Source organism: Pseudorasbora parva, chromosome 22, assembly GCF_024679245.1.
Source record: "Pseudorasbora parva isolate DD20220531a chromosome 22, ASM2467924v1, whole genome shotgun sequence".
In the NCBI taxonomy this organism is placed as follows: domain Eukaryota; kingdom Metazoa; phylum Chordata; class Actinopteri; order Cypriniformes; family Gobionidae; genus Pseudorasbora; species Pseudorasbora parva.
Genome location: NC_090193.1, coordinates 33,455,310 through 33,472,160, shown reverse-complemented (window position 1 = coordinate 33,472,160; position 16,851 = coordinate 33,455,310). Strand labels below are relative to the sequence as shown.

The following is a 16,851-nucleotide window of genomic DNA, read 5'->3' as shown; positions in this document are numbered from 1 at the left end:
AACAAAAACTGTGTGTGTGTTTCTATCCTGGTGGGGACTTCGACTTGAATGCACAGACTCATGGGGACTTCACTTTCACCGTGGGAACCTAAATTGAGGTCCCCGTGTTTTTTTTAAACTGTAAAAATGCAGAAAGTTTTGTTATGGGTGGGGTTAGTGTATGGGGAAAGACTGTACAGTTTATAAACCATTATGTCTATGAAGAGTCCTTACAAAGATAGTAAACGAGGCGGGGTGTGTGTGTGTCCTAGTTTATATTATATTGTGGGGACCAAATGTCCCCATAAGGATAGTAAAACCTGAGATCACCTATATTGTGGGTCACAATGACACAGCCAGTGGATAACACAGCCAGCGGTCCCCACTTTTCAAAAGGCTTATAAATCATACAGAATGTTTCCTGTGATGGGTAGGTTTAGGGGCAGGGGCAGTGTAAGGGGATAGAATGTACGGTATAAAAACCATTACGTCTCTGGAAATTCAAGATATTGAACCAGACGTGTGTGTGTGTGATTGTTGATGTATAGGAAGCAGAAGCTGTCAGTTCAACTATATTTTAATTTAACATGTTTACAGTTTTGCATTTACTAATAGTGTGTGTATGTATGTGTGTGTGTGTGTGTGTGTATGTACACACACTCAAATTTTGAATAATCCGATCTAATATGATTTCTGACCTGTAAGGTTGCCAGAATAATAATCATACACGGTGTTAATAGGCCAGAGGAGAACTGGCACCCCGACTGAGTCTGGTTTCTCCCAAGGTTTATTTTTCTCCATCATGCCCCGATGGAGTTTTGGTTCCTTGCCACTGTCGCCTTTGGCTTGGCTTGCTCAGTTGGGGACACTAAAATTATGATCAAAGTTATTCAACTAGTTATACAGATAAAATTTATGATTTAGGTTTTAATTAATTCTATAAACTATAATACTGATCTGCCAACATTGTCGCTATATGATAAATTTAAATAAGCTGATAACATCACTGTTTTCTCCAGAACGACTGTACAGCCAAATCTAATTTTGATGCAATATTATCCTGCTTGACACTGTGAAGCTGCTTTGACGCAATCGTGATTGTAAAAGCGCTATATAAATAAAGTTGATTGATTGTATGTATGTATATATATATATGTATGTATGTATGTATGTATATACAGTCTTGTTCAAAATAATAGCAGTACAATGTGACTAACCAGAATAATCAAGGTTTTTCGTATATTTTTTTATTGCTACGTGGCAAACAAGTTACCAGTAGGTTCAGTAGATTGTCAGAAAACAAACAAGACCCCAGCATTCATGATATGCACGCTCTTAAGGCTGTGCAATTGGGCAATTAGTTGAATTAGTTGAAAGGGGTGTGTTCAAAAAAATAGCAGTGTGGCATTCAATCACTGAGGTCATCAATTTTGTGAAGAAACAGGTGTGAATCAGGTGGCCCCTATTTAAGGATGAAGCCAACACTTGTTGAGCATGCATTTGAAAGCTGAGGAAAATGGGTCGTTCAAGACATTGTTCAGAAGAACAGAGTATTTTGATTAAAAAGTTGATTAGAGAGGGGGAAACCTATAAAGAGGTGCAAAAAATGATAGGCTGTTCAGCTAAAATGATCTCCAATGCCTTAAAATGGAGAGCAAAACCAGAGAGACGTGGAAGAAAACGGAAGACAACCATCAAAATGGAAAGAAGAATAACCAGAATGGCAAAGGCTCAGCCAATGATCACCTCCAGGATGATCAAAGACAGTCTGGAGTTACGTGTAAGTACTGTGACAGTTAGAAGACGTCTGTGTGAAGCTAATCTATTTTCAAGAATCCCCCGCAAAGTCCCTCTGTTAAAAAAAAGGCATGTGCAGAAGAGGTTACAATTTGCCAAAGAACACATCAACTGGCTTAGAGAGAAATGGAGGAACATTTTGTGGACTGATGAGAGTAAAATTGTTCTTTTTGGGTCCAAGGGCCACAGGCAGTTTGTGAGACGACCCCCAAACTCTGAATTCAAGCCACAGTACACAGTGACGACAGTGAAGCATGGAGGTGCAAGCATCATGATATGGGCATGTTTCTCCTACTATGGTGTTGGGCCTATTTATCGCATACCAGGGATCATGGATCAGTTTGCATTTGTTAAAATACTTGAAGAGGTCATGTTGCCCTATGCTGACGAGGACATGCCCTTGAAATGGTTGTTTCAACAAGACAATGACCCAAAACACACTAGTAAACGGGCAAAGTCTTGGTTCCAAACCAACAAAATTAATGTTATGGAGTGGCCAGCCCAATCTCCAGACCTTAATCCAATTGAGAACTTGTGGGGTGATATCAAAAATGCTGTTTCTGAAGCAAAACCAAGAAATGTGAATGAATTGTGGAATGTTGTTAAAGAATCATGGAGTGGAATAACAGCTGAGAGGTGCCACAAGTTGGTTGACTCCATGCCACACAGATGTCAAGCAGTTTAAAAAAACTGTGGTCATACAACTAAATATTAGTTTAGTGATTCACAGGATTGCTAAATCCCAGAAAAAAAAAATGTTTGTACAAAATAGTTTTGAGTTTGTACAGTCAAAGGTAGACACTGCTATTTTTTTGAACACACCCCTTTCAACTAATTGCCCAATTGCACACCCTTAAGAGCGTGCATATCATGAATGCTGGGTCTCATTTGTTTTCTGACAATCTACTGAACCTACTGGTAACTTGTTTGCCACGTAGCAATAAAAAATATACTAAAAACCTTGATTATTCTGGTTAGTCACATTGTACTGCTATTATTTTGAACAAGACTGTATATATATATAGGTGCTGAAAGCATTCTTTAGAAATGTTGGCCCATATTGATAGGATAGCATCTTGCAGTTGATGGAGATTTGTGGGATTCACATCCAGGACACGAAGCTCCCGTTCCACCACATCCCAAAGATCCTCTATTGGGTTGAGATATGGAGACTGTGGGGGCCATTTTAGTACAGTGAACTCATTGTCATGTTCAAGAAACCAATTTGAAATGATTCAAGCTTTGTGACATGGTGCATTATCCTGCTGGAAGTAGCCATCAAAGGATGGGTACATGGTGGTCATAAAGGGATGGACATGATAGACATTAAACAATGCCCAATTGGCACTAAGGGGCCTAAATTGAGCCAAGAAAACATCCCCCACATCATTACACCACCACCACCAGCCTGCACAGTGGTAACAAGACATGATGGACACGATGATTTTCGCCCACAGGACTGCCGCATACTGGCTGTTTTTCCCTTTTCACACCATTCTTTGTAAACCCTAGAAATGGTTGTGTGTGAAAATCCCAGTAACTGAGCAGATTGTGAAATACTCAGACCGGCCCGTCTGGCACCAACAACCATGCCACGCTCAAAATAGGTTAAATCACCTTTCTTTCCTATTCTGACATTCAGTTTGGAGTTCAGGAGATTGTCTTTACCAGGACCACACCCCTAAATGCATTGAAGCAACTGAAGCCATTTGATTGGTTGATTAGATAATTGTATTAATGAGAGATTGAACCTAATAATAATCTTTTAGGCAAGTATATATATATATATATATATATATATATATATATATATATATATATATATATATATATATATATATATATATATATATATATATACTTTTACTTTTTTACATTTTTATATTTTACACAGGATGATTGATATATATATATATATATATATATATATATATATATATATATATATATATATATATATATATATATATATATATAAGCTTAACTCCATATATATATAGCACTATACTTTTAGTGTATAGTTTAATTAGCTTTAATTTTTACTTTTGTCTATTTTATATATTGAATACAAAAATACGTGTGTGTATAATGTGTGTGTGTATGGGGGGGGGTGTATATACATACATCATTATAGTTATATTTTTCTTTATATGGTTTTAAAAAAATGTGTATGCATGTATATATATTTAAAATGATATAATCTTATATGAATGGATACACAAAATGCATTATCGGTGTGTGGCAGAGACAAGAAGGAGATTTGGAATATTTATTTCAAATATTCCAAAACATCTTGTTGTGTTTGTTCTGACAGATGACAGAGCAGAGGAAACAGAAACAAAGGATCGGGCTCTTGGGACACCCACAGCACATGAACGTGAACCCCCAGCAGCCCGCCTGAACCTCCTTACACTGGCCACGTGTCCTACAGCTGTCTCCTGCAGACACCCCCCAGCCTTTCCGTCTTCTCTGTGTGTGTGTGTGTGTGTGTGCGTGTGTGTGTGTGTCAAGATATCCAAGATACATCATCAGCACAACCTGCTGCGTACACCGAAATAAATGGCTGCAGGCCACCAGGGAAGGATAAAAGACCCCCCACCCCCCATCACATCCAGTGTGTGCCAAATGTTTGTTCGTGTTAAAGAGGAAGTGAATTTGCATCACTCGCCGTCCACTGGGTGAAAATGAATGACAGAGCGACTCACAACATGTGCTGCAGCCTGTAGATGCTGCTTGGACACACATCCTTTTGTATTGACCCATAGGAGTAAAGCAGTCAGTATTTAATGTCTTATTTTTGTATTTTGTGCAATATTAATACTTTAATATGCAACTACATCTGTAAATGATGTCTTAAAGGGACGTTGCAGTAATTATGTTTATTATGTAATTATGTTTCCTTTTGTTTCATTAATTTGCTTTATGAAATGAATTAGAGGCCATGGACTTGTAGAAGTACAGTTTGACGTGACATCAGATGTGAATTATGCATAAGGGAGAGATAAAAAAAAACGCCTTTTTCATATTTAAGTTAATTTATTTATATCCCAAAAAAAAATATATATATATATATATACGCATAAGCTTTAAGGAGATTATGCGTATGCTGCCAATTTAGACTTCTTTAATTCTCATGAATAAAATCAGGTTCTGTTTGGTAATATAGGAGCTCTTTATTATGGTTTATGGCTTTTTTGTTTTCGCTGTCGAATTTATGACTGAGTAATAATATATGAACTGTTTAGGCAGTTAAGATTTTGTTCATTTTGTCTTAAAATTAATGCACTAAAATAATTCAACTCATATCATTCCTGTCAATATAGAGCCATGTCAAATCGTGCCTGTTGTATGTTCATGCGACTCAGAAGGTGAAGCGCAGGATGAATGTTCGCTGACAAAAGCAATCTGATGAGTTTTTGTCTGTAATCTGTCATATTTTTCTAGACAATTTCTTCTTTTAGCTAAGCAAAGCAGGTCACTTTCTCAATACTATCAAGGTTTTTTTTTGTTCCTTCATTTTGATTAGATTTTTCTTGTAATAAATGTATATATGTCTGCAGGTCTTTGCTTTTATAGAGAGATGGTTTCATAGCATCCTAATAATTAACAACACTGTTACTGAAAAATAAGCCTACTACTGATTTAATATATATAAAAAAGGAATTTAGTGATATTTAATAAAATATGTTCTTCTTGTTCAAAGGACCGGAATTGAAATATAGCTTGTTTTTGTATTTCTTTGTGTGTGTGTGTGTGTGTGTGTGTGTGTGTGTGTGTGTGTGTGTGTGTGTGTGTGTGTGTGTGTGTGTGTGTGTGTGTGTGTAAAAATAATATTTATTTTGTTCATTATTTATACTGGCTTCCGTCCTGCAGAAGTATTAACACACGTGTTCATTTCAGTGGTTATTTAAGGGAGAGAAAAAACCCCATATGTGCCCATGTGTGAGTTTATATATTAAGATTGATGACTGCATCATTTTATAGGTTTCTTGTGCCGTGACGTTATTCGCCCCAGTCAATGGAAAGGAAGTCGAGCTTATTAAGAATTTGAGCTTTATAGGAGCCGGCGGCCCATGCTTCTCTAAGGAAATGCACTTTCTGTGACCTCTCATGTTGATCTGCAAAAGAGGTAAAAAAAAAGCTGTTTTCCACACACTGCTGAAACTCATATTTATGTGCCGTGCGTTTTGTGAGTTGCAGACAGCGCAGCTATTGCGAGAGGTCATACTGGAGAGTCCCAAATCGATTTCAGGGTTAAACTGAGGTTTAACACTTGCTGTTGTCCGTAAAAAAGAGCACAAGTGTGACTGAAGTGTCAGACAGTCACCTTAGATACTTAATTATTGACACTTGTCAATGTCATCAGAATTGTCTCTCTAAAATCCCCCTGTGCAAAGTGCAGCATCAGACTGAAACCTTCCAACAGTTAAGTGACATTTGTGAAATAAAGTGAAGCAGTGCAAAGGCAGGGAGGAAAATATGACTTGAAACCATCCGTTTAGGTAGAAATAGGAAACTCATGAAGCTTTAATATGTCCAGAGTGGGTCTGTGAACGGCACTTTCTTTCTAGGCGTATATTAACCTTATTATAAAGTTAATATGAGAGCTATTTCAACAACGAGCCTCAGGACATGGTGCAAGCTCCTCATTTAACCGGCGCGGTGTACAAGCTCGGTGATCTATTAGTCTTTTTTAAATGTGCAGAGAGCGGTACTGTATGTCCGTGATGTTTTGTTCAAATGTTCTAACATGTCCTATTTATACAGAACAATTAAAGGAACATTTATGTAGGAAAAAGGTTAATTGATAAGTAGGTTATTCCTTGTATTATGTTAAAACTCTGGGTATGATCATGTTTTATGTCCAATTGATCCATTTGGAAAATAAATCACATTATGGAGAAAAAACTGTAATCCTTAAAATTGTATAATACTTACATGTTACACAAAAGTAAAAAAGAAAATTAAATTAAAACTATATTTGTGTTTTTTGAACATTAGTTGTTCACAAAATTATTATTATTATTTCTTTTCCAAATTACATTTTTTATATATATTTTTTAATTTTAATATTTCTGTTTTCCTCTCGAGCATGGCACTAGCAACAAGATCATGATTTAGACTCCCAGCGGAATGATAAAAACGTACTTCTTCAACACAGCGCCTGTCAGTCTTAATAAAGGAGAATAAAAGTGTCAAATGCATAAATGTAAATATAGTATTTGCCAAAACTATCACAAAATCCATATATTTCTATTTTGGGTCTTAACTAAGAAATGAATTGGTTAAATTGACCTGTTAATGTCACAATCATAATAGACATTTTTGTTACACTTTATTTTTTAAGGTGATGCAGTTACATTGTTCTTACTCAAATAACTACTGAGTAATATTAATGAAGTACATATACTTACTATAGAGTTATGTTTAGTTAATTGTAATTTCATAATTTAGTGTACTTACTAACATAACTACATTCCACAACAACTGTGAAATAGTCAAACAATTCGAAGAAACCATTTTTAGATTAAGGATTTTTGACAACTCAAAAAATGTGCTGTTGTACAGTTTGTATGCTGTAAAAAAAAAAAAAATACAAACTGTTTTTACATTGCTTTAACTCATCAAAATAAGTAAGGAATTTTCCAATTTGTTTAAATTATTTTTTAGTTATACAAGATTATTTTTTTTAGGTCTGCACATGCATGTAAGTTGATTGTACTTAAAACATTTAAGGCAGCAACTTTTTAACACTAATATGTGTTAAAAATAATTTTGATGTTCAAATAGTTATAATATAGTTTTTTAAGAACTTGTATGTATTTATAAAATGTATATAATGGACACTAATGTAAAGTGTTACCGAAATGTGTTAACCTCTGGTGACGTCTTTACAGCATTCCATCTCTTAGATCAAATAACAGTCCTAATTGTAACATATTTGTGGTCAAATAAGGGGACTTTCCTTAAACAAAGGAAACAACCCACAAGAAAGACATAACACAGAATGAAACTCAATTAGCTTTGGGATAGCAGACTGTTTAAGGCCAAACCAACCAAACAGTTAAGTGACAGTCATCACATGATCTATTAAAATTCTGGTTCCACTTGTTATGCAATAAAAGTGATTAATATAAGGTCTGACTAAGAAATTAACCACTTACAACTTAAAACATTATTCTGTATCTAATTACAGTCACATGAGAGCTAAAGTATTGCCACCATATTACACCCCATGCCTCAAGAGCACATCACAAATCTGTTTTTGTCGTTGCATTTCCTCTGCAACCAAAATAGGCAATGCGTTTATCAATTCACTGAAGGAACTGTCTCATGCACTGCTTCTGTCCTCTGCCTGTGAACGGATGATGTGTCATCCTGTTGCTTCAATTCACCAGATAAAAACACACAAAACTCCCCTTTCTTTTCCACCAGTTCTATTGGGATTTGAAGATGCTACCATAGTTCTAAAAATCTACACTGTGACTAAACAATTCGATTATTGGAGTGTTTAGCAAGAAGCAGATAGCCTACCATTTCAGTTTTTGTACTTCAAAACTTCACATTTAATGCAATTTTAGCTACTTGTTATGTCTTTGTATTCATAGGCTGTTGAATAGGAATTTATTTCAGTGTTCAGCAATGAGGAGGCCACTTTTCTACATTCGTTTAAATAAAATAAATGAGTATGACTTATATAAAATTACTGATGCGTTTCAAATGAATAATCGTTTATCTAACGTTATTTCAGTAAGAGAGTAAGGCTAATGTGTGTAACGAACTCGGTGATGACTCGGTCAATATACCTAAATTTGCTGTATTTTACGAGAACTTCCACACATCAGTTATTCTACCACCATTTCAAAGACTTTTTCGAACAAATATCATTCTGCGTGTTTCTTTACAGTTCAAATCGCGCGTGAGAGCACTTTTCTCATTGGAGAGCGCGCGCTTGGCTGGGGTGAGCTCGAGCTGCTCGGCACCAAAATAAACGGGTGACGTCAGTCGCAGGGATTCAATCGTGCCTCCGCCCTTTCCCTGCGCCGCCATGAGGAGTTCAACGTGACCGCCGCCGAGTACAACCGGCCACAACAAACCAAGCCGCGGCACGAGAGAGCCATGAGCGGCTGCACGTGGAGCACCAAATGGTCCCGGTGCGATAAAACGGCGCGTTAGTTCCCGCGCATCTGCTACTATTGTGTAACCATGACAACGGAGCCGTGCTCGCTCATGTGCCAGCATCATGCCAGGGGAATTCTGATAATGAATACTAGCATTATATTGATGGTGCAACAGGTGCTCGGGACATTATTCATTTGACATCCGTTTCTTTCTAGAAGCTTCTGCTGCACGCACACATTCAGAGCGTGTGTGCTGAACTGAATATGTACAAAATATGTGCATCTTTTTTTGTAAAGCAATATAATCCTTTATGCAAACAGCGCTCGAGAGGAAATTGTGCGCATATATATATATATATATATATATATATATATATATATATAGAGAGAGAGAGAGAGAGAGAGAGAGAGAGAGAGAGAGAGAGAGAGAGATAAAAAAACGATTTAAAATAATTATACATAATATACACATTTTAATAATGTACGGTTGTATTTCATGTGGCCTGTTATTTATAGTATACAAACTATATAGGCCTACATATCCATCTTTTTAATATTTTATACATAAAATGTATTTAATCTTTTTTTTAAGTTTTAAACATTATAGCCTATATATCCAATATATTCCTATATATAGTGCCGTCAAATCAACTAACATCCAACATAAAAGTTTAATGTTTAAAACTTACAACAACAAAAAAACACACACACAAACACACACACAAACACACGCGTGCATATATATATATGTATTCTATAGACATTTTGTGGTTCTGTCGTAACTGCACTGGTAAATAAGTCGAACTGTGAAAAGCATGCGTCTTTAAGGTATGGTTTGGCTTGATAATAATAAGAAAGGTACTCTGAAGCACTTTATATAATCTTTGTATACTATATCACGCTTTGAAGTGAATCCAGGATAAGGCGCTCATAAAAACACGTCCCTGACACGAGATGTTATTGTGCACTCAGAGAGAGAAAGAGAGAGAGCGCGCGCGCAACAGCATGGTGGGACACGGGACAGGGGAGGGCGGCGGGCTGCTGTAAATGGGTTGAGCTCTGAAAGCGCCGTCACACACGTGAGGCTCATGTGACTGGAGCTCGAGACGTGTCTGCAGTCACAGGGTTTATTTAACACGTACTTCAAATCCACCCACATACACTCATTTAACCAGCGCCGGAGCCGACAAACGCCTCCTGCATCTCCACCTCACAACAACATCAGCTTTGCGTCCTACTTTTGAGACACCGTTTCTGGAACGAAAACTATTCGAGGGAAATACTTGTGGACTTTGATTATAGAGTAAAGGATCTGTTTTTTATTTGTATACACGTATATTTTGAATCAACCCTATTCTTACACCAGTAAGACATATTGATAGGGTGAAATGGAGAGGATTACCAGTGCTCAGCCTCCACCATGTATGGCCAAACACGCCTCGCTGGATATCTCTGACATGGAAAGGTAAGCCAGTCTCCAGACGCTGCTCATTCGTGATTCCGAACGCTTTCTACAGAGCTATATCTCTTATCGGCTGTATTTTATTTTATAGAATGGACTTTCCGATGTATGTGTATAAAGCCCGGCGAGGAATGAAGCGCAGTGAGGACAGCAAGGTACGAAATGCGCAATTACGCGCAAAAATTAATTGCACACTTTTACTTGCCAACTTGGTGTAAATGAATTTTAGTGTTCTTAACGACATTTAAACTGCACAATTTATCAATTTCTTTAGTTTTAGTTTGTTTTTAATCTTTTTACGCATGGATATTCATGTAAAATTTTAACTCCTGCCCCCAGGATACGTACAAATTGCCTCATCGATTGATTGAAAAGAAAAGGAGAGACCGAATAAACGAGTGCATCGCGCAGTTGAAGGATTTGCTGCCCGAACACCTTAAACTCACTGTAAGTAATATGGGAGTGGATGGGCTCACCTCACTATGTTGTAGTGTAAAGCGCCACCTGCTTGTTGATCATGAATAAATCATGTTTGTCCTGCTTTTGGATTAGTCACCCTCATATAATGTGCTTGATTTATATATACAACTTGTAAACATCACATTTTAACTTTTGGCACAACATATCATGAATCTGGCGTTAGTTAAGTATTCATATGTCGATAAGGCATGTTAGATTTGTCTTTTGAAGTATTTGAGTATTATTTGTACGCACATGTGCATGCACTGGTGAGCGGAGAGGAGTGTCTTCATTCCTGCTCAACGCAGGTTTGTCCTCTCCGAGCCGCTGCAGAGAGGGTTACATAAGAAAGATCAACATGCTTATCTGGGTTCTTCCTGTTTTAGACTCTGGGACACTTGGAGAAGGCTGTTGTGTTGGAACTCACGCTCAAGCATGTGAAAGCTCTTAACAACTTGCTGGAGCAGCAGCAACAGAAGATCATTTCCCTGCAGAACGGAATGCAAATCGGTGAGTTCTTGATCACGCAGTGTGTGACCGTGTCGCAGGAAGCAGCCCTGCTGAACTTTTCACCCCCACCCCCCTCCCCTTTTGTTTGTTTTCGAGCACATTACAAAATAAAGAAATTGAGACGTGCTTGCGCAATGGCCGCAAATGATCTTGACTTCAGGACTGTTGTGAAGGAACGTGGCTTCTAACTCTTATGGTTTTCTTTCAGGCGAGCAGAGCAATGGGCACTCAGAAAACAGCGAGGAGATGTTCCGTTCTGGGTTCCACTTGTGCGCCAAGGAGGTTCTCCAGTTCCTGGCCAACCAGGAGACCATGCACGACCTGACGCCTGCTCACATAATCGACCACCTTCAAAAAGTGGCGTCTGAGTTCATTCAGAGGCCACCGAGCCCACGTCTGGAGGAACCCGCTCCCAAAGCTCAAGAAAGCCGGGAGAAACCGGCAGGCCTGCAGCCCAAAGCAGCAGAGGGCCATGCTAAAAACTGCGTGCCCGTCATTCAAAGGACTTATCCCCATAGCAGCGAGCAGAGCGGGAGCGATACGGATACTGACAGTGGCTACGGAGGCGAGCTCGAGAAGCGTGACCCGAAAGCCCAGCGGCCGGTCTACTATGGCAAAGACGCTGGGGATATCAAGTACGGCGGCAGCATTAAAGAGGAGCTAGACGAGCCGCAGGCCAAGCGGCAGAGGTCCGACTCTTCGGAAGACGAGTCTCTGTCGGGGCATGAAATAGTGGGCGGCCACAGCCCCTACATGAGCTTTTCTCCACACCAACCCCTGTGCATGCCCTTCTACCTCTTTCCATCTGGCGCTGCCGCCGCATACTTGCCCATGCTGGAGAAGTGTTGGTACCCAGGGGGTATGCCCGTATTGTACTCAGGCCTCGGTGGCTCCCCAGCGGGCGTGTCTCCTGAAAAACTCCCCTCGTCCTTGGCCATGTCCTCAAGAGTGGGCTCCCCCGCCACCCCTCCATCCTCCATGGACTCTCCCGCGCTCCTGCAGGCCCTGAAACAAGTCCCCCCGTTAAACCTGGAAACCAAAGACTGAGGACCAGCTCTGGGGTCCGCCAACAGCCCGCTCTCTGAATGTTTTGGTCTCGAGAGTGGACTTCCCTGTTGAATAAGCTCCCGGAGAGGGTTCTGTTGAAGAGGGCGCAAAGGCAAAGGCAAAGCTCAAAGCGCCCTCAAGCTCAGCAAACAGCTGTTCCGATTCCTCTCAGAAGTACGACGGCCTCCCTCAAACCGCAGAGACACACACACACTTATCAACTCACTCAACAACCAGCAGACACACACCCAGACATGGAATGATGGTCCGCGTGGACGCAGACGGGTAAAGGAGGTCCCGTGCAAAGCACTGTGAGACACTGTGAAGAGGACAGTGAGCACTGTCCTTCCAGATAAAGGACCTGGGGCGGGCGAACGGCTGCACTCTGCACTTATGCCGAATGTTTAAGTCGAAAACAATACAAAACAATAACCCAGAATGTGACGTGCAGACGGTCCCCCAATGATAAGGACTTTGCCCTTTGCACAAGCACCTTTTCAGTTGTTGAATGTAAACAAAAAGTCATTTTTTTAATAAAACATCACCCCTGTAGATGCTGCTTTTTTGGACATTTCTCTGTGCCGTGGACGCTTGATCAGGAAGCTCCACTCTCTTCTGCTTCTGTGACTGCTTTAACTGATAAGAACCGTCCTTTTAGACTAGAATGCTACCAAATAAATGTCTTGGCTTTGGTTGAGAGGAGCACAGGCGCGGGCACGTTTCACCTGAGTTTTCGCCATCGACTCCAGAGACGTGACGATCGTGTAAATACGGTGTGTAATGACGGCTCCGCTGTAGCTTTTGAGTTTGTCACCCATTCATGCACGTAGGTGAAGTTGTGAGGTAACTGCATTCTGTAATTATTTTGTTTATACTACTTGTACATCTGTATTTTTGATACGTGACCCACACATTTATGTTCGAGTTTTAGACAGCCGAGCGCTGTATGCCATGAGATTGTGTACATAGCTTTCGGACCTAGACTCGATCTGCATCATGTTCTGTGTTCATTTCTGGTCAAATTAAGACAGGTCTTTGTTCATGCTGTTGCCTTTACTTGTTTAAAGCAGTAAACATGATGGCGGATATCAACATTTTTAATCCTGGATTCTACATAGAAGCAAAAGAAAGTGAATGTAATGTTTAAAACAATATATTAGTTTTGTATAGGAAGAGGTACTTACTTTTTATTTTGGGACCTAAGAGAAGGTTGTTTGATGTATATATTTTGTCTAAAGTATTGTTGACATACAGTAAAGAAAAAGGTATTAATAAAGTCTTTTCCTGTGGAAACCATGTGTCTGAGTCTGTGCTGAACTGTTTACCTCGCTGTTCGCCTTTATATAACACTTACATAACCCATAAACTCGCTCTGTCTATGCAAATCCTTTAGACACACAATATGATACGAGTCAGGTTACAAATATTCCAGCCTCTAACTAAAGTCCATTTATTTGTCGATAATAAAAACTGTTATGTAGGGCACGTTCTCTCCAAGAAGACTAGCCTATAACCCAAAATGAATAAGCAAAGAACATGATTGTTTATTATTTCTATTAGTATTAGTATTTGCAAGCGATTTACATACTTAGATGAAGTACGTCCTTCCCTAATGCTGTTAGCTGTTGAATTAGGTTAAGTCTTCCCGCGTGTCTGGCTTGTGTGCTCGATCCAGCGCAGGTTCCCTGCTCCACTCCTCCCCGCTGGGATGTGAATATGCAGCAGTGCAATCACGCTGGACCTGCGGCTCACATGTAGAGGCACACGGTAGGCCGCACGGAAACACGAGCAGACACATGCTCCCCCATCCACCGCTGTCAGGCCAACATAAACAGTACAATTCATCGATATAGTAATATAACAATGTAACGATATAACAATAATACTAGGCTATTTTGTCTGTAAATTATTAATATTTGCTGTAAGTAAGGTATAATTAATAAGTTAATATTATGTTTTAGAGGTATACAGTGTTTCTTATATTTAGTCTGTTTGGTTGTAAAATTAGTTATTAGGGTAGGCGGAAGATTCCCCCATGGATAGTTCACCCCAAAATATGAAAACTATGTCATCATTTACTCACCCTCATGTTGTTCCCCTCCTGTATAAGTTTATTGTTTTCTGTTTAACACAAAATAAGATATTTTGAGGAATGTTGGTAACCAGACAGTTGATGGACCCCATTATTTGTTTTTTAACACAAGACTCACACAGGTTAAGGTTGAGGGTAAGTAATGGCAAAACATTTTTTTGTGTGAACTATCCCTTTAAGAAACATGCGGATTTACTTTTAAATTGTAACATTTAAATATAAGTTTAGCATGTGCAGGATGTGTTATTATAGGATATAGCACAAAATGTCAAATATTACAAGAGAGATATTAAAACACACACACACACACACACACACACACACACACACACACACACACACACACGATCATCATTAATGTAAAATAGTAAATAAACTATTGTATTATTCTTTTTTATATTGACAATTGAGATTATATTTGAATACCCGATGTCAGATTAATCAGATAGGAGATAGAATAAGAGATTCATATGCGGTAAAAAATATTTAATGAAATACAGGCATGTGAATATTTACTTTTTTTAATTCTTTTTTTTTTATTATTATTATTTTTTTTACTTATTAACTGCCTATATTGTAATTGAAGATGTGTCATAAAAGCAACACTATGAATGCTAATTTAATGATTTTATTAAACGAACCTAGGTTTTCATCTAAGCAAATGTGTTTGAATAATAACCTATTACAATTATTAGGCCTACGTTTAAAAATAACGCTTGTAACATCAAAACGTTGATGAGTCCTCAAATCCTTCATTAAGAAATACACACAAAAACCTTGATAATCGACATAATACAATGTCATAGATCACTAGACACAAAATTAGATCAATTAACCTCAAAACTGATTCGACTGACTAAATCTCCATACAAACGTTGATTTATTCAGATAAAATGACAATAGAAATAGCGTAGCTGTTCATCAACGGTGCTGCTGAGATGAGATTTTGTGGTGTTATCTATGCTCAGGAGAAAATAATAAAAGCACGCGTGTGTTTGGCGGGGGTAGGGTTATCTTACCCCAACTTACAATTAAAATTAAAAGACAAATTAAAAGACATTTGAGTCTTAGAGCGTGTAACAGTGGAAATGTTAAAAAAAAAAAAAGTGAAGATGTGAATTTTGCAGCTTGCATGAGGTCCAGTTACAAGTCCGACATGAATGAAGGGCTCATCCTTCTATTTTAAAGCTTTTAGCGCCATCGAGTGGAATTACGATGAATTGCAACGAATCTTAAAGCGTGTCTAAAAGACGCCTTGTAAATGCTTATTTTATTTTTCTCACTTATTTGTTTACTGTATTTATTAACAATGTTTACAGTTCTCACTTGGGAAAAGTTTGTCAGAACACTTTAAGCATCTCAATACTCGTGTATTTCTTCAATTCTTTTATAGCTACTTTGCTCAACGTATTAGGCCAATGTATTAAAATCTTAATTTTTTAAAAAATATTTATATTTTAGCTTTTTATATATAATAATACATTTGCATAAAACTAAATCAAACTGGGAAAATAAAAACATTTTAAAAAGCATTTGTTTCATATGTATGTCCTGTTTCTTTGTTTGTTTGATGAATACATACATTCTTTTTTGTTTATTTAGATTATTTAGATGATAATCCAAAACAAAGATTACTTGCTTTTTAATGCATACATTTAATGCTTTTTAATGCATAAATGAACTTTGTTTTCCTGATATGCAAACAAAACAATTCAAAGGGTTCCAAATGTTTTTTTTTTTGTTTTTGCTTGTTATGCAGACACTTCTGAGTTACTTTTTCAAATAAGTAACACAAGTTACTTTGTTTTCCCATTTATTGACTGACAGCTAAATGTGAGCATGCTATGACTAATGTCACTTTGACAAAAAAAAAAAAAAAGATTCAGTAATCAATGAATAAAATCAGTGAAATCCAAAATCAGAATACTATAGGCTACGCAAACCTCCAATAATTAAATATGTAAATTAAAAAATATATTTTTATGCATTTAACAATAACTTTTCCGTCAGGTAGAGGGCGCCTATTCAAAACAAAGGCATAATTTGAGTTCAGAATCTCAGGACATGTGGTCTTCACCTCACAGCCGGTGGAAAAGAATCAGGATATAGGACTCGGGCAGAAATCATGTTCATGGATGTGGTTATTAACATTACTGTAGTATGAACACTGTAAACCCAGATCTAGAATCTACTTTAAAAAACCAAGGTAACTCGTTGCTTTAAATTTTTTAAGTAATGAAGCATTAGTTGAATAAGTGAAGTGGACTGCCTTCAATGTACTTAAGCCCATAATGGAATGGAATAGAACATTTAAGTTGAATGTACTTATAACTGAGTTACAGTAACTGAAGATACTTAGTTTAAACAATCATCCCCATCCATTT

At 37.9% G+C, this 16,851-nt stretch overlaps 2 protein-coding genes across 21 annotated transcripts in view; both read left to right on the top strand.

Moving 5' to 3' along the window:
• The window catches only part of itpr1b (inositol 1,4,5-trisphosphate receptor, type 1b), a 183,666-nt gene extending 178,071 nt beyond the window's left edge, over positions 1-5,595 (top strand). For all 20 annotated transcript variants that reach the window (XM_067431963.1, XM_067431981.1, XM_067431977.1 and 17 more), the window contains one exon: positions 4,091-5,595. In XM_067431963.1, the coding sequence (XP_067288064.1) occupies positions 4,091-4,177 (87 nt within the window). In that variant the 3' untranslated portion in view covers positions 4,178-5,595. The remainder of the gene's footprint in view (positions 1-4,090) is intronic.
• A 4,440-nt stretch (positions 5,596-10,035) lies between these two features.
• Positions 10,036-13,671, top strand: bhlhe40 (basic helix-loop-helix family, member e40). The gene is made up of 5 exons (XM_067431177.1): positions 10,036-10,362; positions 10,451-10,514; positions 10,699-10,806; positions 11,205-11,328; positions 11,537-13,671. The coding sequence occupies exons 1-5, from the start codon at positions 10,286-10,288 to the stop codon at positions 12,373-12,375; spliced, it is 1,212 nt and encodes a 403-aa protein (XP_067287278.1). The 5' UTR covers positions 10,036-10,285; the 3' UTR covers positions 12,376-13,671.
• The last annotated feature ends 3,180 nt before the right edge of the window (positions 13,672-16,851 follow it).

Bases quoted from the DNA above. Each gene is read 5' to 3' on its own strand.
- bhlhe40 (XM_067431177.1), top strand. From the start codon at position 10,286: ATGGAGAGGATTACCAGTGCTCAGCCTCCACCATGTATGGCCAAACAC. The intron at 10,807-11,204 runs GTAAGTAATATG...TTCCTGTTTTAG, and splicing joins CCGAACACCTTAAACTCACT to ACTCTGGGACACTTGGAGAA. The intron at 11,329-11,536 runs GTGAGTTCTTGA...GTTTTCTTTCAG, and splicing joins GCAGAACGGAATGCAAATCG to GCGAGCAGAGCAATGGGCAC.